The sequence below is a fragment of the Diaphorina citri genome, unplaced genomic scaffold (genome assembly GCF_000475195.1).
Source record: "Diaphorina citri unplaced genomic scaffold, Diaci psyllid genome assembly version 1.1 scaffold2139, whole genome shotgun sequence".
Classification (NCBI taxonomy): domain Eukaryota; kingdom Metazoa; phylum Arthropoda; class Insecta; order Hemiptera; family Psyllidae; genus Diaphorina; species Diaphorina citri.
The window spans coordinates 1-21,989 of record NW_007379564.1 but is presented as its reverse complement, the minus strand read 5'-3'; the positions used below and the strand labels follow the sequence as shown (position 1 = coordinate 21,989).

The 21,989-nt window shown below is 41.7% G+C and overlaps 4 protein-coding genes across 4 annotated transcripts; 3 read left to right on the top strand and 1 right to left on the bottom strand.

Moving 5' to 3' along the window:
* Positions 1-348: 348 nt before the first annotated feature.
* LOC103518277 (differentially expressed in FDCP 6 homolog) lies at positions 349-1,714 on the top strand. The gene is made up of 2 exons (XM_026830133.1): positions 349-623; positions 1,295-1,714. The coding sequence occupies exons 1-2, from the start codon at positions 391-393 to the stop codon at positions 1,620-1,622; spliced, it is 561 nt and encodes a 186-aa protein (XP_026685934.1). The 5' UTR covers positions 349-390; the 3' UTR covers positions 1,623-1,714.
* A 13,499-nt stretch (positions 1,715-15,213) lies between these two features.
* LOC113471185 (bromodomain-containing protein DDB_G0280777-like) lies at positions 15,214-16,509 on the top strand. The gene is made up of 2 exons (XM_026830134.1): positions 15,214-15,577; positions 16,484-16,509. The coding sequence occupies exons 1-2, from the start codon at positions 15,214-15,216 to the stop codon at positions 16,507-16,509; spliced, it is 390 nt and encodes a 129-aa protein (XP_026685935.1).
* A 207-nt stretch (positions 16,510-16,716) lies between these two features.
* Positions 16,717-18,445, top strand: LOC103518276 (leucine zipper transcription factor-like protein 1). The gene is made up of 3 exons (XM_026830132.1): positions 16,717-17,044; positions 17,500-17,616; positions 18,247-18,445. Exons 1-3 carry the CDS (start codon positions 16,757-16,759, stop codon positions 18,433-18,435), a joined length of 594 nt encoding a protein of 197 aa, XP_026685933.1. The 5' UTR covers positions 16,717-16,756; the 3' UTR covers positions 18,436-18,445.
* Positions 18,446-20,179: 1,734 nt separating this feature from the next.
* On the bottom strand, positions 20,180-21,983 carry LOC103518275. The gene is made up of 3 exons (XM_026830135.1): positions 21,957-21,983; positions 20,849-21,034; positions 20,180-20,462 (listed from the first exon to the last, which is right to left on the bottom strand). Exons 2-3 carry the CDS (start codon positions 21,020-21,022, stop codon positions 20,271-20,273), a joined length of 366 nt encoding a protein of 121 aa, XP_026685936.1. The 5' UTR covers positions 21,023-21,034; positions 21,957-21,983; the 3' UTR covers positions 20,180-20,270.
* Between the last annotated feature and the right edge of the window lie 6 nt (positions 21,984-21,989).

Here is a 21,989-nt window from a genome sequence, read left to right as displayed (position 1 = left end):
TAAGGACAATTGTGCCACTTCAACCCTCAAAGATTAGAAAAAAAAACTAATATAGAAAAAGAAAATCATTTCCAAGACTTACTCAAGGCTCTATGAATTTTAAAGAACTTTCAGTCTTCCAGTTGGTCCCCCATAGAGTCCATAAGAAGTAAAAAAAGGAAAAAAAAAAGGAAAAAAAGGAATTTTAATTGTGTTAAGCATAAATGCTTGTCACAAATGTCGTTCCCCGCTTAATGCACTACGCTAATGTTCTATACTTTCTTATTTGCAGGGAGCGAATCTTTTGGAAGCGTCACGCTGGTTCGTACCCAAACCCACTAAGCTTATCTAGAGGAGAGGGAGCAATGTGGCATCATTATGTCCCTTAATTTCTAATCGCTTCGCATTGAAATGCTTTCTCATTTACAGGGAATTCTCTTGAAGCGTGGCTACCTTCTGCCGACACTCCGCGAATACTGGTTCGTGCTCAAACCCACCCAACTCGTCTACTACAAAAATCAAGAGGAGAGGGAGCAATGTGGAATCATCGCCATCGACGCCAACTCCTGGATCGACTCCACGCTCCAACGGATCATCATTCACACGAATGAGAGAACATATGAGTTTGCCACCTATGATCACAGGTAAGACGATTGTCCTCCAGGAAAACTGGATGTCTACTCCACATAATATGTCGAAAATAGTCAAAAGATGAGTAAAAGACCTTGGTTAGACTGCGGGGGTAAAGGGACTTTTCAGTCCTATCTCAGCAGGATAAACAAGGTAGATACATATATTCTTTCAATTTATAACTGACATTCGATAAACATACATACACCAGAAGAGCCGGGTGGCTCAAGCCCTCCCAGATTTTCATGAGGGGACAAGGCAGTGTGCCATGCCTAGGGAAGGGCACAGCTTTAGGCCGGGTAGTGCCAGTAACTGCACAAGTAAGCGTTTGTTGTTTAATATCTGCTTAAAATAGGAGCCAACATCTTCAAGATTTGAAGTACTCTGTGCTAACCAGTACACCATTTTAGTCCTAATCTAAAATGGCCGTGGAACACAAGGGATCAAGAAGAGACCGCCTTAATCAGTACACCACTGAGGTTGCAGAATTTAAGATAGTATTTTATACCGCCCATTTGATTTAAATTAAAAACAATAAAATAAATAAATGCAGTTTCTTTGTGTTATCTCAATAATCCAACATCCAATAATGTTAACCTACTATGCTGGCACCGGTCGCTATGCGCATTTATATGTCATAGCTACTCATTTTCCTCACGAGGCACCATTTGATTTCTGGTTTCAGGAGTCGACTCCAGTGGATCTCGGCGCTGAAGCTCGCCATAGTTCACTCCGGGGACCGACACGGATACCAGCGCATGCTCGCGTCGAAGCGACGCAAACACCGCGAGCTAGAGTGTCTCGAGCGACGACGCCGGAGTAGCGTTATTCACGATATGGACGTCCAACTGCGCGCTGAGAAAGAGGTAAGTTTAGGTCTAACACGTGAAAAGCGAATGTTGGACTTTCGTCACAGAAATCATCGTTCATTACTTACTTGTGGCAAATCACTGGAGATTCCAAATCTAAAGTTGGTGACATTTGCGGACACGAAAGTAAGTATCGTTCATTGAACAGTAGCTTGATCTTCTCCTGCTGTAGCATTTTTCTTCTTCGTCTCCTTCTTATTCCTCTTTTACTGCACCTTTTTGGCCTGGAATTCTACCCGTATCTGAAAGTAAGTGTCATATAGGCATTGGGTAGAGCCAATCAATTTCAAGATACATCTCTTCGGAAATTCTCTCTCTCTCTCTCTCTCTCTCTCTCTCTCTCTCTCTCTCTTTCGTTTTCCAGGCTATTAGCCCTAGGCTCGTATACGAGACAGAAACATATTAGATTTTATCTCAAAGAATTGCGTATGGACTTATTTAATATCATATTGTACATTGTAACAATTCGAAATCAGGCATTCAAGGTTAAGGTCCGAGATTACACATATAAAACTCTATGTATTGTAAATGTAGATGTCATAAAATCAGACAAAGAATGAAAAGCCGGGTGTGAACATCACACGACTTTCTATTACGTTATGAAACTACAAAAAGAGGGGGAGGATAGGGAAATAAAGTGAGATGAGGTCAACTCCCCTACTTTTTTTGATATCTTTGTTCTTTCACCAGTCATAAGACAATCACAATCAATCGGAGGGAAGAACTAGCAAAAATTCTGTTAGTAAATCCACAAAAATTACTTCGAAAAGTTAGACCAAACATTCTTTGACAGGCCTCTCGATGCTCAAGGTAGGTAATAGAAAGTAAAAAAAAAAACTCAATCCTTTTTTATCGGCCAACATAAACGCAACAGTGGGGGGGGGGAGGGGAAGCGGCATGAAAAGGACTCAACCGTGTCGACTTTCCAGAGATTAGAGCTGAATTTAACGCAGAAACCTATAAAGAAGAAAAAAAAAGAAGAAGAAGAAGAAGAAGAAGAAAAAAAAAAACAGGTCGTATGTGACCTATATCGGGCCATCTGATATAAAGTGGAAGGAACATAAATATACTTCAAATAACAAAGGAACATAAAACACGGAACTACACCTCACTGCGAAAGTGTATAAAACGGGAAGTACCCTATTCAGGGTGTTCCAGTCAACCGAGAGTCCCCGTTTTCAATTGTTTTCCGATGGAAAGCAGAATTTTCGTCGGTTAAATCCTTCGCAAAAAAGAGGAAGAGGAGGAAATTAGATAGGGAAACAAAATGGAGAGAGAGGAGGGATACAATTTACCAGAGGAACTTAAGTTTTTTCAAAAGGAAGCTTCCATAAGAGTTCCTAAATCGAGTGTCGCCGGGTATTTTCTGGGTGAGCTTAACGACCGCCAAAACGTCGCCATTTTGCAAATATGGACGCTCGTTTATGTAATGTGCGGTAGAATATGACAATCCAAAAAAGACTGAGGCTCCCTCTGTTTCCCATGGTTTAGTACAGCTATCAAACCAAAAGAGTGGAAACGAGCTTCAGAAGAGAAATTGCGAAACGAAAATACGGCTTTTTTTTTTCAAAGTCATAACCAGAAATCCTCAGGGTGAAAATGAAAAGGAAGCGGGGGTGGAAAAGAAAAAGAGGAGCTAGAGGAATTGGTTGAGAAAGAGAAGGAGGTGGAGGTTGAGAAAGAGGGGAGGGAGAAGAAAATAGTGGTTGAGAAGGAGGGAGAGAAGAAGAAGAAATGGAGGAAAACCAAAAGAAGGAAAAAATGAGATGGTTGAAGAGGAGTAAGAAGATCTGAATCTCGAACTCCATAGGGTAAAAATGAAAGAGAAAATAGAGGCGGAAAAAGGAGAACAAGAAATAAGAACGAGAAGAGGAGGAGGAGGAAAAAGCAGACCTAGTAGAAACAACAAAAAAATAGAAGAAGAAAGAGAGGAAGAGACGGAGGAGAATTGAATTGAATTGAATTGAATGAAATATTTATTTACAAACAATAATAAGCACAAATGTTAGCTCATCCCCTAAGCTTACAGGAACTTCTAGGGGGTGAGAAGAAAGAGAGGAAGAAGAAGAAAAATGAGGAGTTGGAAAATCTCGAACTCCACAGGGCGAAAATGAGAAGAAAGGTGAGAACGTGGTTATGGCTCAGACCCGTACTTTTGTACTAGTACTAGGAAGGGTAGGACCAAGGATGAGGGAAGGGAGAAGGATAGGAAGTAGAAAATAATAAGTAAGACAAGAGGTAAGAGTAGAACGAAGAGAAGAAGAGGTGATGACAGACGTAGAGATAGAATAAGAGGAAATGGAAGAGTAAGAAGAGGTAATGGAAGAGGAGAAAAAGAAGGAAGAGATAATGGAGGAGAAGGCAGAGGGATAAAAGACGAGAAGGGAAGGGGGATTAATCTTGACAAGTTTTATGTGCCTGGGGAAGATTTGTGTGAATAGAAACGAATTAGCTGCCTGGCAACTTGTAGCTCCCTCACAACTTTCCTGACCAACTAGGAGGGCAGACGTAGAAAGTCTCCAAGGAGATTAAAAAAAAAAAACCAAGGGTCAGAACTAAGAAAAGAATTTTTTCTTTCTCGCTTTCTATCTATCATTTTTTTTTTTTTTTAACCCACTTTAACAAGTTTTTGTCTTTCGTGGGACCTCTCTCAAGGTGTTATATTTTTGTATATAATCCGATGATCTTAAGGTACTCCAGCATGGCTTTCACTCCCTCAGGCTCAAACTGAGGGAGTGAAAGCCATTTATCATTCTTTAGATGAACTATTTAGACTAGTTTCTAGAACTATGTACACGATCTATTGTAGACATAAGTGATAATGCCGTGCAATTGCTCTTCATAAATCCTAAAGGAGGGTATACCATGTTCTATCGATCTCCCTCAGATATCTTCCGTTTGACCGTACATTCCAGCCAGGATAGTGCTTTGAAAGCTTACCAAATTCCGCCCGTTGAACTATCAAAGGCCCAACATTTTGAGAAGTGTCTCGAACTACTCGAAATGATGTCATGATATTTATTTGTTGTTGCGGTTCCTCCCACCGTTACTTTTATTTCCACGTCTTTCTCACATTCTCCTTTAAGTCCTTTGTATTATTTTGATTTTCAATTCTTGGTATGTGATACCCACTATTCACACTTGGATCGTCTACGTCCGTCAGACAATCGAAACGTGTGTGGCGGAAAAAACCTTTAAGTCCTTTGTATTATTTTGATTTTCAATTCTTGGTATGTGATACCCACTATTCACACTTGGATCGTCTACGTCCGTCAGACAGTCGTGTGTGGCGGAAAAAGCTTCAGACCTGGGTCTGTCAGACGTTCTGAGCGTGAGTGGCCAGCATGAGGGCAACTTTTTCAACAATTATTGGTCCCCTCGCCTTTTTGTTCAGGAGTTTAATTTCACGTAAACTTCCCAGAAGAACAGCAATCGGGAAACTAAATTTGATATGATGAGCGTTTAAGTGCTGCACACGATTGAAATTCTTCTCCTTCGATCCCGCAAATCACAAACCAAGTCCTTCTTCTGCTAAAATAAACCAAGGTTTCCAACCCACACCAGGAAGAAACGGAGGGATAATTTGCTTGATTAAAAATTCACCGGAATATCTTCTATGAAAATCTTGACGGAGTAAAAACCGCAAGCAACTTTTCATCGCAGGATTAATCTAGGCATTCACAATCTAGGTTTCCAGAACAAATGAAGAAACATTTGGTCGAGATCCCAGTCTCATCAGTTACAGCAAAGAAAATGTTCAAAACTATTTTCATCCAATGATGGCAGTTTTTGAAAAATAGAATGACTTACTGTGCATGTGCATGCATCAAGTGTTGGGGGCTTTTGAAGCTCGCTCAAGCTTAGGAGGGCAATCGCCAAACTGGTCGAAATCTCGTTTATTTTTTTAGTCCAAGGCCTTAATAGCAGGATTCTCTCACTGTAAGCTCTTCCACCCAACCAAGTTTTTATTTTTAATACATAAACGCTGCATTGCGCTGTTCAGTCCGCAAAATAAAACTAGCATCTTTCGTCGGACAAAGTCAATGCAAATTCCCACATTCCACTGACCTCAATATTTAGGGGGAGCACATTTCAAGAAATGGGAAGGATTTCAAGAACGGGAATGTTATGAATGTATTGGGACGCAGACAACCGTAGTACGGCAAAGAAATGGGACATGATAATATTTTGCTGGATTTTATGAACAGGGTTGCCCGAGCTGAGCTGGATATCTAAACAGAGTCAGTTGCTTTGAAAGATTCCAAGACATTCTGGAAATGAGGGAAGTGCTTCCACATAGCTTTGCAAATGCATGTTTGCAGTACAGGTTTCTAAATGTTATGTTTCAAAGGCTAAAAAATTATCGCCAATTGAAGCCTTTTCGTATGAACTTCATATCTTCAAAACTCATGACTGTCTGAAATCTGGATGTCTTGTCTTCCTAAGGCTGAGAAGCCCAAAAAGGACTCTCAGAAAAACCCACTGTACTTCTGTGTGACAGTGTTCAGGGTCTGCCAGGACGGAGCCTATGTCAGACAAGCACATGGTGGAAGTTTCATACATACAAACCAATCATGGCATTTTCGAACAATATTCCACAACCTGTCTCAGGATTTTTTGTACATTCAATACTAGAAACCCCAAAAACAAAAACTCAATAAAAGACCCTATACATATAAGATAATGTGATTCAAAGACTGCCAGGTTTGTACATTCAATACTAGAAACCCCAAAAACAAAAACTCAATAAAAGACCCTATACATATAAGATAATGTGATTCAAAGACTGCCAGGCCATACAAACCTTACAGAGATTCAGTCAAGCGACACCCTACATTTTCTCCAATATCAAATGTGAGAAAGATGCGGAAATAAAACTAACGGTGGGAGGAACCACAGCAACAACAAATAAATATCATGACATCATTTCGAGTAGTTCGACACACTTGTCATAATGTTGGGCCTTTGCTAGTTCAACGGGCGGGATTCGGTGAGCTGTCAAAGTACTATCCTGGCTGGCTGGAATGCATGGTCAAACGGGAGATATCTGAGGCGGAAGGCCGATGGAACATGATATATCTCCTTCAGTTTTCTTAGATTGAAGACTTTTTAGTTTTTAACCCAGCAGAAGCAGACATGGAAAGTTAGAAAGGACATATTCACTAAGGACAGAACACCTTATGTTTTATTTAGAGACAGACTCTCTAGGTAGGTCTTATAAACAGAGGATGTACAAAAGCATAGAAGATGGAAGGATTAGATGAGAAAAGAAATGAAAGTGAACAATTATTTATGAGCTTTGGGGGTTCTTGGGACTCCTTTCCTCCGCCTCTTTCTCCCTTCTTCCCTCCATCCCTTTTTGCCCCTCCGTACTTCTTCCACTCCCTTTCCTGTTTGTTTGGTGTCCTTAATATCCCTAACTCATATTTCCCTGTCGTCATTTCGACAAGGATTTTGTAGACTTTGGAATTTTTTTTCCTTTCAAAATCTCCGAGCCATGGAACGACGATGGGCGACATTTTGGAAATTTAATATTTCTCAAGATGTTTTGCGGTCTTGGGAGTAATTTACAGCCTTTGAAAGGTCTTTTGTAACGTAAACTATGCGTTTCCTACTGTCGTCATTTCGACAAGGATTTTGTAGACTTTGGAATTTTTTTTCCTTTCAAAATCTCCGAGCCATGGAACGACGATTTGGGTTTTTAGGATGGGCGACATTTTGGAAATTTAATATTTTTCAAGATGTTTTGCGGTCTTGGGAGTAATTTACAGCCTTTGAAAGGTCTTTTGTAACGTAAACTATTTTATGATGAACTTTAGTGATAAAGAAGATATCTTGCCCTTCTTTTCTCAGAAATCTGCTGATTTTTATGAGCAAAAAAATGGGCTACAGTGAGGCACTTTATGTTACCAAGTAGCTAAGAACCTACTAATTCTCTTTTAATCTCATTTCTTTTGGCCTGTAAAAAAAATTATTCTAAAACCAACCCGTTTAAAAAATAGTGGAAAAAATACTCCTGTATCTTATTTAGCCTGCAATGTTTGGACTTTGGCTGTGCCGATTTCTTCAAGCGCTCCTCTGTACTTGCGCCCAACCACCACCTCCCGATTTCACCTCGACAGTCATCAGACACTGTCTGGAAAGTGGCCTCAAGTGGTTCTTGCTGATCAACTATTTGTTCGCGGCGTACGCCCTATTCTCCCTCGTCTGCAATGGCGTCATGCGATTCGCCTTGTCTCGAGCGGGAAGCTTCGCAGACGCTGAAAACGATGGAGAGAGTCAGAGTTCGCAGAAGGGACCAGCAAGTGACTGCTACAAAGAGGAGCAAAGACGAGAAGAGGAGGGAAATTGTTCCCGACGGCGGAGACGAAATTCCCGTGGATCACATTCTAGCAGAACTTTTGCGGATGATGCCCAATATTGTGCGGATGATGGTGATAAGAATAAACAAAGCGGACATAATCATCACAAATGTCACAATGCGGACGGATCTCATTGCGGAAAAGTGCGCTCGGAACATCAACACTCCGAAAGCGCGGTGAAACCCATACAAGATCGCGACAAACGCATTCCACCCGCTGAAGACTCAGCGATGATCTCAGCAGGAGATTCCTCTACTCTTGCCCACCGGGTGATGCCCACGGTAGACTCTTGCAGACGGGCGTTGTACGCGGCAAACGCGCCTCGACTCGTCGAAACCGCCAAAACCAAAGTGTACGAAATGTTCGCCAAGAAACACACGCAGTCGTCGCCCGGCCGAGGCGCCAGGAAGGTCGTGCGTCGCTCCAAGGGCACCAGCTCAAGTCGGGAGAAGATCCAAGTCGAATTCAACGTGAAAAAGCGACTTGGGAAGAAATATAGTAGCGCGGCCGGGGGGATACAGAGCAAATCGTGCACCAAGTGCGGCAAATGTTTGGACGCACGTCGTCGGAAGTGCGCCAAAGCCTCGACGGACGGGTCGCGACAATTTGGGTTCGCCAGACACAAAACGAGCTCTGCCAATATTTTGACTATCGATGATTAAGATTGATCAAGAATACCGAGATCCTGTCAGCTGGGTCCGACAACAAATTATGTCTAACGTCCCAGAAGTGTGGATGGTCTCTAATAAACATGTCATTTATTTAGCATAAGATAGTCCTTTCGAATTCGCCATGGATTCATGGTAGATAGATTCGTAGAAGCTTCACCCATTCTTTAGGGCTGTTTGACCCCTACACCTAAGCCTCAGATTGGGCTTTTTGTGTACGGAGTTGAGCATTCATGGTAGCAAAGGATGTATCCATCTAGCATTCAAATTTATTTGTTTAGAAAATCCGTAACTGACACTGCTGCCCTTTGTCTAGAAACGAATCCTTAGGGCTTGCCCGTTCTTTCTTAGCCTAACTGTAAAAACCTACCAATGGATAGTAGCATAAGATAGTCCTTTCGAATTCGCCATGGATTCATGGTAGATAGATTCGTAGAAGCTTCACCCATTCTTTAGGGCTGTTTGACCTAAGCCTCAGATTGGGCTTTTTGTGTACGGAGTTGAGCATTCATGGTAGCAAAGGATACATCCATCTAGCATTCAAATTTACTTGTTTAGAAAATCCGTAACTGACACTGCTGCCCTTTGTCTAGAAACGAACCCTTAGGGCTTGCCCGTTCTTTCTTAGCCTAACTGTAAAAACCTACCAATGGATAAATAATAATTACGCATTACTCACAATGTCTAAAAGTTAAGAGTTTCTTTATTTGTGACAGGGTCAGAGTTCAAATGGTCATAAATTTTACTACTCCGAAGTCAACTTCACCTCTGCCCTTTTATAATATTCATTAATCATAGGGGAATTCAGGGAAGATTTGGAGGGCACTAAACAAAAGCTTGGCTTCTGACGGTCTTTTTTAATGTCTCATGGAATCTTTATTCGATAATGTTGCACGAAATTATCCAATCTACTAATGGCATCATCTAGGTAGGAAGTAATACAATCTAGTACTAATTTTATTGTGCCATCATCTAGAGTCTAGAGTGTCTAGACTTTTAGATGTCTAGATAGTACAATTTACTAATTGTCTCATCAACTAGATAAGAATTAATACAATTTAGTGAATTTAGTACTAAGTAACTAATTTTATTGGGCATCATCTAGGTAGGAAGTAATACAATCTAGTACTAATTTTATTGTGCCATCATCTAGAGTCTAGAGTGTCTAGACTTTTAGATGTATAGATAGTACAATTTACTAATTGTCTCATCAACTAGATAAGAACTAATACAATTTAGTGAATTTAGTACTAAGTAACTAATTTTATTGTACCTACCATTATCCAGAGTAGTGGTACAATTTACTAAGTGTATCATAAATGACGGCAGGTTTCAATTTGGAATTCTAGATCAGAACAAATTAACACGTTTTTTTCGCTGCCAAAAGGATTCGCCCTGATTTTTACAGTGCATATTCATTTGCCAAATTAGCGAAGAAGGGGGAGGAGAAGAAGGAGAAGAAGAGGAGGAGAAGAAGAGGAGGAGGAAGAGGAGACAGAAGAAGAACGAAGCACCATCTGCAACCACTGCACTGGTACAACTTCCTTCGTACATTGCCGAGGTTCGGATTTCGGAGTTACCGCCGCTTACATCTTTATGAAGCCAGCTCCAACGGCTATTGAATATGAAGAAGCTTCAGCAGCTTCATATTTAGTAGTTCTCACTTATGACGTTCTGTTCCATGTTGGAAAGTCTGGAGTGAATTTTACATAAGGAAACGGTGTAATATTAAATTTTCAGCTGGAAATGTAGAATTATCATAATTGCACGAGAGAATGAGACCGAAGGAGAGAGAGAGAGAAAGAGAGAGAGTCAGAGAACATTAAAAAAAGTTAGCCGGTGTAATATTAAATTTTCAGCTGGAAATGTAGAATTATCATAATTGCACGAGAGAATGAGACCGAAGGAGAGAGAGAGAGAGAGAGTCAGAGAACATTAAAAAAAGTTAGCAAAAAAAAATGAAAAAAAGAGATGATATTAAATTCTGGAAAATAGAGAAGGAAAAGTTGCTCTAAAATAGAAATGATATAATGTAAAAAACGGTAATAGAAAATGTAATATTTCTCTTATTTACAGAGTGAAAATCTCAACATTAGTTTCTTTAATGGCTTTATATTAAGAAAGAGAAAGCAAAATGGGAAAAATTTCGTGCAAGATAAAAAATAATTATTTATAAAACTTGGAAAATAAAAAGACTAAACGGATCATCTTCCGCTTTTTTGATTTATTTTTGACTTGAAATGGTTTTTGTTTCGTTCATTTTTTTTTAGGACAAAAATCCCAACTACAACAAACTAGACAGCCACCTCTTTTTTTATGACAGAAAAAAATAACCCAGATAATTAGTTTCTCCTTCTTCTTCTTCTTCTTCTTCTTCTTCTTCTTCTCTTTCTTATTCTTCTTTATCTTCTTCCTCTTTCTTCTTCTCGCCTCCTCTTCATTTTTTTTTTTTTTTTCGTAAACTACTGACCCAGTTTTCAAAGGTCTACAGGACAAGGAAGACCAAAGTTCAGAGACAATACACCACCATTTTTCACAGACGCCACTCTCAGAGATATGAGGACAATCAAGAGACATTCTCCTATCAGCATGACCCACTGTGAAAGAGGACAATGTTCCAAATGAACAAAGAACAAGATAGAAGTGTGACAGAGAGAGATTAGAGAGGAAAAAGAACAGAGAGAGAGGGCGATTATAGAGAGGGCAGAGACAGAAAGAGGGAGAGAAAGACGGAGTAAAAAGAGAAGGAAAAAATAATGAGAAAAGTAAAAAAAAAATTATAGAGAGGGCAGAGACAGAAAGAGGGAGAGAAAGACGGAGTAAAAAGAGAAGGAAAAAATAATGAGAAAAGTAAAAAAAAAAAAAAACAAACAAAATGGATAGTGATAAAACAATAAAGTTTCATGCTGGTTTTGTGAATAATAAAAACCTAAATGAAGAATAGAGAACAAAGTACTTGAAATTATAGCATTGAGCCATAGACGAATTACATTTTACATTATCTTCCAATGAGATAAAGCGATGGAAGAGGCGAAGGAGAGAGAGAGGGAGAGGAGAGAAAAAAGAGGAAGGGGCAATAGAGAGAAAAAGAGACGCGGCAATTTCTATCCTAAACCGAAACAACTCCCAAGGTCTCACATAATCGCACCAAGCTCGAATTATAGCATTGAGCCATAGACGAATTACATTTTACATTATCTTCCAATGAGATAAAGCGATGGAAGAGGCGAAGGAGAGAGAGAGGAAGAGGAGAGAAAAAAGAGGAAGGGGCAATAGAGAGAAAAAGAGGGGAGGATAAAGTTTTTGTATAGAGAGAAAAAGAGACGCGGCAATTTCTATCCTAAACCGAAACAACTCCCAAGGTCTCACATAACCGCACCAAGCTCCGTTTTCCCGAAAAAAAATTGAACACTGAACAGCAGTTTGAGAAAAACCAAAAATACGAGCGGCCGGGTAATTTTGCCGGTCAGTGTGAGCTGACCGTTACCGTACCTTGACTAGAACGTCTAGTGTGTACACTCGCATTTACTTGCCTTCAACAATCATTTGATCGGACCGATCCCGGACCGTGACTGGACCTTGACTGGCACTATAGTGTGAATCAGGCTTAAGAAACCTCATTTGGGATGAAGTTCGTCCGGGGTGGGAATCGAACCAGCGACCAGGCTCGCTCGATCTTCCGAGCCAACTACGCTGGCCATTTCAATTTGGTCAACTTTCGTTAACTAAATAAAAATCCATTAGCGTCAGCTGGTAATATCAAGTACCTACGCCAACCACCCCCAGAACCTTGTCAATTACCGTCTGAACAAAGGTAAAATATGCTGGTATAGTGAATAATGCTGGTTTTAAAATGAGTTTTCATACTCTTCAATTGGTGAAATGACGAAAAATATATTGTAGATGAATGTGAGATCTAAGGTGAGATAAGGATCATAGAGAATTCAGTCCTATCCCATCAGGGGAAACAAGGTGTAATATGTCCTACGCCGGCCACTCATGCTCCGACTGTCTGACAGGCCTCGTGTGGCGGAAAAAGTTTCCGGCTTTAGTATTCAGACCGTCTGAGGGACCTAGATCGGAAGCCACACACGTCCGACCGCCGGAGGTCGGACAGACCGAAATTTAAGACAGTCTGAGCGTGGGGGACCCATTATTTTTGGTGGTCATTGAAAAAAGCTTACTTAATATAAAGACCCAATTTTTCCCCCCAATTTCACAGAAGCTCAACAGGCGCTCCGTGAGGTGGAAGCAGAACGACAAAGACTGGACAAGGAACTTCAATTCAATAAAAGAACCCAACAGACTGATGTGGAAAGCAAACACAATGAGGTAGGTATCCTAATAACAGACTCTTGAGTGGAAGGTCGCCACTAGGTGAAGTTGTTGTTGTTTTAGCGGCTTAAGCTTTCGCCGAATGGCAATAGCAGAATAAAGATATCTTTCTGTATCTGCTATACACCGGGGTGATGGTCTCTAGCTGTAGCCATGTTAAAGATTCAATAAAAGAACCCAACAGACTGATGTGGAAAGCAAACATAATGAGGTAGGTATCCTAATAACAGACTCTTGAGTGGAAGGTCGCCACTAGGTGAGGTTGTTGTTTTAGCGGCTTAAGCTTTCTTTTTTTTTTAAAAGGCTTTAATGGCAGGATTCTCACCTAGTGAGCTCTTCCACCCAACCGGAGTGAGCTCTTCCAAGCTTTCGGCGAATAGCATGTATGGAAGATGATAAAAGCCTTGGTGTGGTGGTAAGTAAGAATTTGCCTATTCCAATGGAAACTTCTTCTCTGACAAGTATCGAGCTTAGCCATTACTAGTCATTAGTTAATCTGAGTGGTTAAAAAGCTCGTCCTTTTTAATTTTGTATGCATACCAACTATCACGGGTGAGACTCTTCTCGGAGTTTCGAACCCGGGACCTTTAGGGTGACAGACAAGTTGGGCCCCAACGTCATAATAACAAGATCTAATTGGTCGATTGCGAACTTGAAAAACGTGCAAATCTGTTACTGGACCAACCGTCCGCTGAAGTTATGAACTATATTCGATGCTGCGCTCTAGCGGTGAACTTTCGTAGCTTTGGCGAACTTTTGCGATGCGGTGGTAGAGAATCTTTTGAACATGGCGCGAATTATTCAAGATTGAATATCAATGACGGGTATGAAATGTAACGAGTTCAAACCCCGGACCTTTTCCTTCTTCATCCTCCTCCTCCTCTTCCTCATGCAACTCTTATCTCCCTTTCATCCTATTCAAGATTGAATATCAATGACGGGTATGAAATGTAACGAGTTCAAACCCCGGACCTTTTCCTTCTTCATCCTCCTCCTCCTCCTCCTCCTCCTCATGCAACTCTTATCTACCTTTCATGCTATACACCGGGGTGATGGTCTCTAGCTCTAGCCATGTTAAAGTGGCTGGCTCGTCCTGAACCGCAGTCAACCATCGTGAGGACTTATGCTTGGTCTTTAAAAGCAGAGAGAACCCTTTGAAGAACTGCCAGCTCGCTAGGCTGGTTAGGGTTAGCTGTTCTCCTGCCTGTTTATAGTCCCATAGCCAGACGCTAGTCTACTCTCTGTTTAACGTCCCCTACCTAGACAACTAGGTGAGGTCAAGGACCGAGGCGTTCCCTACTATCTAACCCTTAGAGATTCCATTAGTACGTGGCCAATTTCTCAAATAATGAGGATAAATTCCATGCCTCGGCTGGGATCGAACCCGCGCCCTCCTGTTAACCAGGCGAGCGTTTTGGCCACTACGAAACAGCTATAAAATATCCTTTGATCTTCCCAGTGTTCTTCTTTTCTTTCGTTTATACCTACCTTCAAATTTTACATCATATTTCATCACCTCGTTTAGTTTTCTTTTCCTAATATCTTTTTTTTTTACTTCCTATTTTTTTTCTTTTTCCTAAATATTTTCCCCAATAACTTTTTTGTTCCAGGCAGCATTACACTCTCAAGTAAAAGTAAGGCGAGCTCAATCCTTCATGCCCCTCACAAAAACAAGACCCACCATCAGCAAAACTCAAAACTGAAGTCAAAACCGAAGAGGTTTGATAGAGGGAACTGTAACTGCTAAAGTCTTATCGTCCTGAGCGCGAAGAGAGAAGGGAGACAGGATAGGAGAGAGAAGGACAGAAATCCAGCCGCTCCGAGAAAGAACCTTATCTGTTTCTGATATAATCCGCCTCGGGCGGGAATCGAACCCGCGACTAACTTGGCTCGAAGCTAACTAGCCTGGCTGTAAGAGATTTAATAGAGGGAACTGAAACTGCTGAGGTGGGCGAGCTCAATCCTTCATGCCCCTCACAAAAACAAGACCCACCATCAGCAAAACTCAAAACTGAAGTCAAAACCGAAGAGGTTTGATCGTTTGATAGAGGGAACTGTAACTGCTAAAAGGTCTTATCGTCCTGAGCGCGAAAAGAGAAGGAAGACAGGGTAGGAGTGAGAAGGACAGAAATCCAGCCGCTCCGAGAAAACCTTATCTGTTTCTGATATAATCCGCCTCGGGCGGGAATGGAACCCGCGACTAACTTGGCTCGAAGCTAACTAGCCTGGCTGTAAGAGATTTAATAGAGGAAGCTGAAACTGCTGAGGTCTTATCGCCCCGAAAGCGAAGAGAGAAGGATAGGATAGGAAATAGCCAGTCGCTCCGAGAACAAAATCATGAACTCTGCCACCCTTGTTCTGTGCGTCGTAATGGGAGTCGTCAGTGGTCTGCCCCAATTTGGACAACGTCAGCAGTTGCAGGACCAACAACCCCAGTCATTCCAGGGCAAACAGTCCTTCCAACCTCAGCAGTTCCAGGGTCAACAGTCTTTCCAACCTCAGCAGTTCCAGGGTCAGCAATCCTTCGCACCGGTCCAGTATCTTGACGAGCAGCCCCACACCTACATCCCCATCCTCTCCAAGAGCGAAGTCCGCCGGCCCGACGGCACGTTCGACCTCAAGTACCAATCCGCAGACGGGCAAGATTTCGCTGAGAAAGCCGTCGTCCAGCGCAGCCAGGACAACACCGGGGATGTCCTGGTCAAAACCATCAGCAGAAGTCAAAACCGAAGAGGTTTGATAGAGGGAACTGTAACTGCTAAAGTCTTATCGTCCTGAGCGCGAAGAGAGAAGGAAGACAGGATAGGAGTGAGAAGGACAGAAATCCAGCAGCTCCGAGAAAGAAATCTGTTTCTGATACAATCCGCCTCGGGCGGGAATCGAACCCGCGACTAACTTGGCTCGAAGCTAACTAGCCTGGCTGTAAGAGATTTAATAGAGGGAACTGAAACTGTTGAGGTCTTATCGCCCCGAAAGCGAAGAGAGAAGGATAGGATAGGAAATAGCCAGTCGCTCCGAGCCGTATCTGTTCAAGGATAAAATCCGCTCGGGCAGGAATCGAACCCGCGCCCTAGCGCTTACAAGGTAAATGCGCTGCCCTCCAAGTGGTTTTATGTATGTAGGACAGGAAGCTGCCATTACTCAAGCCCACCTACTGCAGGGCCTTACCTATTTAGGGACTAGGCGCCTAGGTCATGATTGGTTCGATTACCACCTTGGTTTTGTTCTTGGAACGGCAGGCTTTCTCCTATCCTGTGCTTCTCTCTTCGATTTCGGACGATAAGACCTCAGCAGGTGCAGATCCCTCTATGAACACTACTTGGAAAAAATACCCTTGTACAAATTGTTTCACGTGCCATTGTTTTAAAAAACATTTTTTCTCTAAATAAATTATTTTGTACGATCTTCTTATTGAGATACAAATCGGAAGTTGTCTTTTTTCATCTGTTTAGTTAGAAGAGTGAGAAAAGGTAATTCATCTAAGACACTAATCCATGTTTTCGCTACTGAACTATTTTTTATAAGGAGCACGGGAACGCTCCTCCCACCAAGTCAAGAAAGTTTGACCACGTCACAATATAGGCGTCAAATTTGTATGAACGCCGTGAATTGAACTGTATATGCTATGTGCTCGTCACAGCAAGAAATCGGTCGTTCGAAGTGTAAATTTAGACTCCAGTTTTACAATCAAAATTGATAGGTATGTACCTACATATACGAGTAAGAATGTCCTTTAGAGTAAAAATAGATAGGTAAGAGGTATCAGTACATAGGTACTCATACCTGTTACATAGGGTATTAATTACCTATAATAGATCAGTTGCGCTTACGTGGGTGGTGTTTAAAGCACCTCCTCGACATCGTCCGATCCCTGGACGACGCCAGCGCTCCAAACGACTCTTCCGTGAACCTCATGACCGCTCTGAAACCCAACAAGCTGCAACCGCTTGAACAGATCAGCGTTGAGAAGATCAGCGCGGTGCTGAAAACGGAAATCGAGAAGCTCAAAACAACAAATGAACAGTTGGGCACGCAGAACGAAGAGTTGAGAGAGGAAACGGAGAAGCTGAAAGGGCAGAGGCAACTGCTGAATGCGCTGATGGACACGAAAGATGCCGAGCTGAAAGACCTGAAGGAGAAGTTGGAGAAAAGCAACCGAGAGACGAATGAGTCAAAGGGAAGAGCAGAGGACAAACAAGAGGTAAGTAATATCCGTAAGGGGAGGGGGGAATCCGGAATCCATACGTAAATTTCATTTGAATAGGTACACACCTAACTACCAACCAACCTACCTACATCAATTTTGTGTGACTAGGTACCTATACTTTTAGGGAATTCACAAGTCGGAAAAATAGTGGAGTAGGTAGGTAATCAAATGGTCAATCTGGACATTATGGGAGTAATTCACTCCAGGCGAATGACCTCTGTACTTTTTTCTTTCTTTCTTCCTTTCTTTTTTCGAGGTATCTACCAACTTGTTAGGGAATTCACAAGTCGGAAAAATAGTGGAGTAGGTAGGTAATCAAATGGTCAATCTGGACATTATGGGAGTAATTCACTCCAGGCAAATGACCTCTGTGTTTTCTTTCTTTCTTCCTTTCTTTTTTCGAAGTATCTACCAACTTAGAACCTCCCATCTTTTCTTCTATATTTCAGGTGGAAACAGTGCTGAATGATTTTGAACAGGTCCTATCTGAACAGCTGAGTGAGGAGTTGGACAAGATGAAACAAGACATCCGCCAGGCTCAAGCCACGCTGACACTGGCACAAGAGGTAACATTGGAGAGGAGAGAGATAGCGGGAAAGGGGAGAGAGAGAAAGAGACAGGAGAGGGAGAGAGGGAGGGAGAGGGGAGAGAGAAATGAACAGGAGGGGGTAGAGAGGGAGGGAGAGGAAGGGAGAGAAGACGAAAGAGAGAAAGAGGAAGGGAGGTAGGGAGAGAGGAGAGGGAAGAGAGATAGAGATCGGGGGGAGGAGAGAAAGAGAGAGAGGAGAGGGAAAGGAAGAGAAAGAGGGAGAGGAAGAGAAAAAGAGGTAGGAAGAGGAGAGATGGGGAGAGAGAGGGGAGGGAGAGAAAAGGAAGTGTAGGTACTCTTATCTGCGACAACAGAACTTAAAATCCGTTGAGCTTTCGTTTCAAGATGTTATTGAGTCCAGGTAGGTAATAACGAGGAGGGACTTTTTTTATCTGTCTATAGTATCAATCTTGGGATTGGTTGGCAAGTTCTCTCCATTTGACTCTGTCTAGTGCCCATTCCTTCATCTCGGTGTAAGTTCTGGTGCCGGCGTATCCCATAATCTGATCCATGTAGTTTATACGGGGTCTCCCTCTTCTTTGTCTTCCTTCTCGCCTCCCTCTTTTTTTTTTTTTTTTTTAACTCTCTCTATTTTCATCTATTCCAGGAGTTGGAGAGGAAGTTCAATCAAACGACGACCTACATGAACATGAAGAAAATGATCAAGAAGAAGAATGACCAAATCAAACAACTCAGACAACGACTGACCAAATATGAACCTGATATACCTGACACTGGTGAAGAAGATGATGCTCAAGAGACCAGGGGCCCAGTCTTGGATAAAATGGTGTTGTAGTTATCACTAAGCTACATTAGAATATAGAATTAATAGAATATCTATACAACAAAGTACCCTTAAAATCTTAAACATTATGTTCCTGAAAGAATCTAAGAGTGGATTTCACCAATATATTTCCAGCCCCTCGAAAATCTGCTTATCTGTTAATTATTTACATTTAATTTGTACAGGCTTAACAGGAACAACAGGTCTATTAATATTTAGCTAACAGGCTACAGGCTGTTAGGGGGTACTGTAATTGGTAAAGTATGAAAAAGAAAAAGCACATTACTTACTTGGAAATGGTCAGTCCACTATGATGTCTGCGAAATCCTGAGCCATGACAGCTTTGATATCCCTTTCTGTGACTGTCTTGACTAGGTACCTACCTATAATATATGGACATTCCTGCACTGCTAAATTAAATAAAATTAAATTATCAGTTCACTGGAGTCACTGGACATTCTATCAAGTAGGTAGGTAAAATTATTACCCTACGAAACGTGAGCACTTCTACAAGGAACAATAAAAACCGTTGAATATTAGAAAAATAATAAAATAATTAAATAAATGAACTTACCTACTTATCATTTTGTTATCACAAGGCACGTGCAAATCACAAAACCGGAGTGGGAGGACTGAAGAGGAAAGGGGGGGGGATAGGACTTTCTAATTTCAGACCCGGAGCGGAAAATGGCGGCTCATGAGGAAAAAAAATTGTTTGCTGTTTGGTAGTTTTGTAACAACTGGAAAAGGACAGGGCTTACCCATACCCATAAACAAAGAATATAGGGGCTGGGCTTACCAATATTTTACATCGACCGAAGTGCGTAAAAAAAAGCACAAGGTCGTATAGGTTTTCAGCCCGGGGAAACTTTATCCTAAATAGCTAATTTTCGTTCTCGGAACGGCAGACTTTTTTTTTTCATCCTGTAACGAACAATAAAAACCGTTGAATATTAGAAAAATAATAAAATAAATGAACTTATCTACTTATCAGTTTTGTTATCACAAGGCACGTGCAAATGCAAATCACAAAACCGTGAGGGAGGACTGAAGAGGAAAGGGGGGGGGATAGGACTTTCTAATTTCAGACCCGGAGCGGAAAATGGCGGCTCATGAGGAAAATAAATTGTTTGCAGTTAGGTAGTTTTGTGAGTAACAGCTGGAAAAGGACAGGGCTTACCCATACCCATAAACGAAGAATATAGGGGCTGGGCTTACCAATATTTTACATCGACCGAAGTGCGTAAAAAAAGGCGCAAGGTCGTAGGTTTTCCGCCCGGAGAAACTTTATCCTAAATAAGCTAATTTTCATTCTCGGCAGACTTTTTTTTTCATCCTGTCCTCCTTCTCAATAGATCAGTTGCGCTTGCTTGGGTGTTGTTTCAAAGTCATAGAGTAGGAAAAATGAGGATCAACGGAATTTTTCTTTTTCTTCCAGGACTTCTAGATACCGAGATAAATTGATTTAAAAAATACCGGTAAATCGTGAAGTTTGACGTCACGGTATACGCTCCAGTAGGCGATGATGACGTCAAATACAGGTACCTACCTAAATATTAGTACAAATTTCTTGACCCCGCCGGGAATCGAACCCGGGTCTCCCGCGTGCAAAGCGAGCGCAGTGACCACTACGCCATGGGAGCTGACACTATATTGGTTTTGGCAATCTGATTGGTTGGTTGATTTAGAGAGCAGAAGGACAGGATAGGAGGAAGTCAGTCGTTCCGAGAACGAACCGTATCTGTTTAGGATAAAGTTCACCCTGGGGGAGGAATCGAACCCGAGACCTAGCACTTACAAGGCAGGTACTAATCTCTTCACTCTTTACAGTTCTCTCCATCAAACCTCTAAAATATCCATTTACCTTGTAAAGAGTTATGCTGACTAGAAGCAGAATGACCCGGGGTGCTCAGTGGAGGATGTTTGATATTGTAACCAGTACTCGGAAGTTGTGAATCATTGTATGTCCTATCATAAGTTGACCCTACGCCACTGCACTCGGGATAGTCAACCTGATCGTCCAGGATTTCTAGTTTAGGCTGGAAAAAAAATCACAAAGTTTTTACTTTCTATTATCCTTACGTATAGGGAACCTATACAAGGTAATAAGAAAGTATTGCAATCGGTCCATTTTTTTTTCAAGGTTTGAATTAAACTTGGTTTAGGTCTAAATTAAATTTGGTTAGGTTTATTTTATTATTATTTTTAAGAGGTTTGATAGAGGGACCTGTAACAACAGAGGTCTTATCGTCCCGAAATCTAGGAGAGAAGAACGACAGGATAGGAGAAAGCCAGCCGTTCCGAGAACGAACCTTGTCTGTTTAGAATAAAGTTCGCCCCGGGCGGGAATCGAACCCGCGACCTAGCACTTACAAGGCAGACGCGTTACCAATCAAGTTAACTAGGCTGGCAAGTCTAGTCTTACCTCTAACATGGCATAGGGCAGTTGTTCAGGACTGGTTTCAAAATCTTGACTGGGAGGACGAGATTTCTTAGCTCCAACATAACTATCGCTATTTTCAGCCAGTCCATTGATTTCAGAACTCAGTTTATGTTTTTCTCTAGCAGTTGGACTAGTACTATTGGAGTCAAACGCCATAGCCCTGTCAATCTGAAAGGGGGAAGGACGAGAGTGTTAATGCTGAAGGCAGATGAATTTACTGACCACAATTCGGACAATTTTTTTTATCGTCCCGAAAGAGAAGAAGGAGAGAGAACGAACCTTATGTGTTTAGGCGTGGCAAGTCTAGTCTTACCTCTAACATGGCATAGGGCAGTTGTTCAGGACTGGTTTCAAAATCTTGACTGGGAGGACGAGATTTCTTAACTTCAACAGAACTATCACTATTTTCAGCCAGTCCATTGATTTCAGAACTCAGTTTGTGTTTTTCTCTAGCACTTGGACTAGTACTATTGGAGTCAAACGCCATAGCCCTGTCTATCTGAAAGGGGGAAGGACGAGAGTGTAATGCTGAAGGCAGATGACGAATTTACTGACCACAATTCGGACAATTTTTTTTTCTTATCGTCCCGAAAGAGAAGAAGGAGAGAGAACGAACCTGTTTAGGCGTGAATCGAACCCGCGACCTAGCGCTTACAAGGCCGGCTGCCCTTCAAACTGAGTAGACTGGCTTAGGGTAAGTGTACCATTTATTCGCCCACCTAAAAAACGTACCATGTATTGGCCCACCTGCCCACATTTATTTTTCTAATTTTTGTTTTTATGACTACAATTTTTGAATAGCACTGTTTCGATAGCAGTCTTGAAGCCCTTTCTTTTGATGAAATTGGATCTTGAAAAACTTGTCCAGCTCAGACTTATGTGGCGTATGGTACAGGTGGGCCAATAAATGGTACGTTTTTTAGGTGGGCGAATAAATGGTACACTTACCCTACTTCTTCATTATTGTTGAAAGACGTTCATTTTCAATTTTCTTTTCAGACTTTTCAATTGAGCCCATTGATTCGCCACATCTGGACGTCCAAGGGGTTTTAAAATTTAAACTCCCAATACGCGCACGGACTACACTTACATCATTTGGGTCGGTAAGACCCTTAATCTGCAG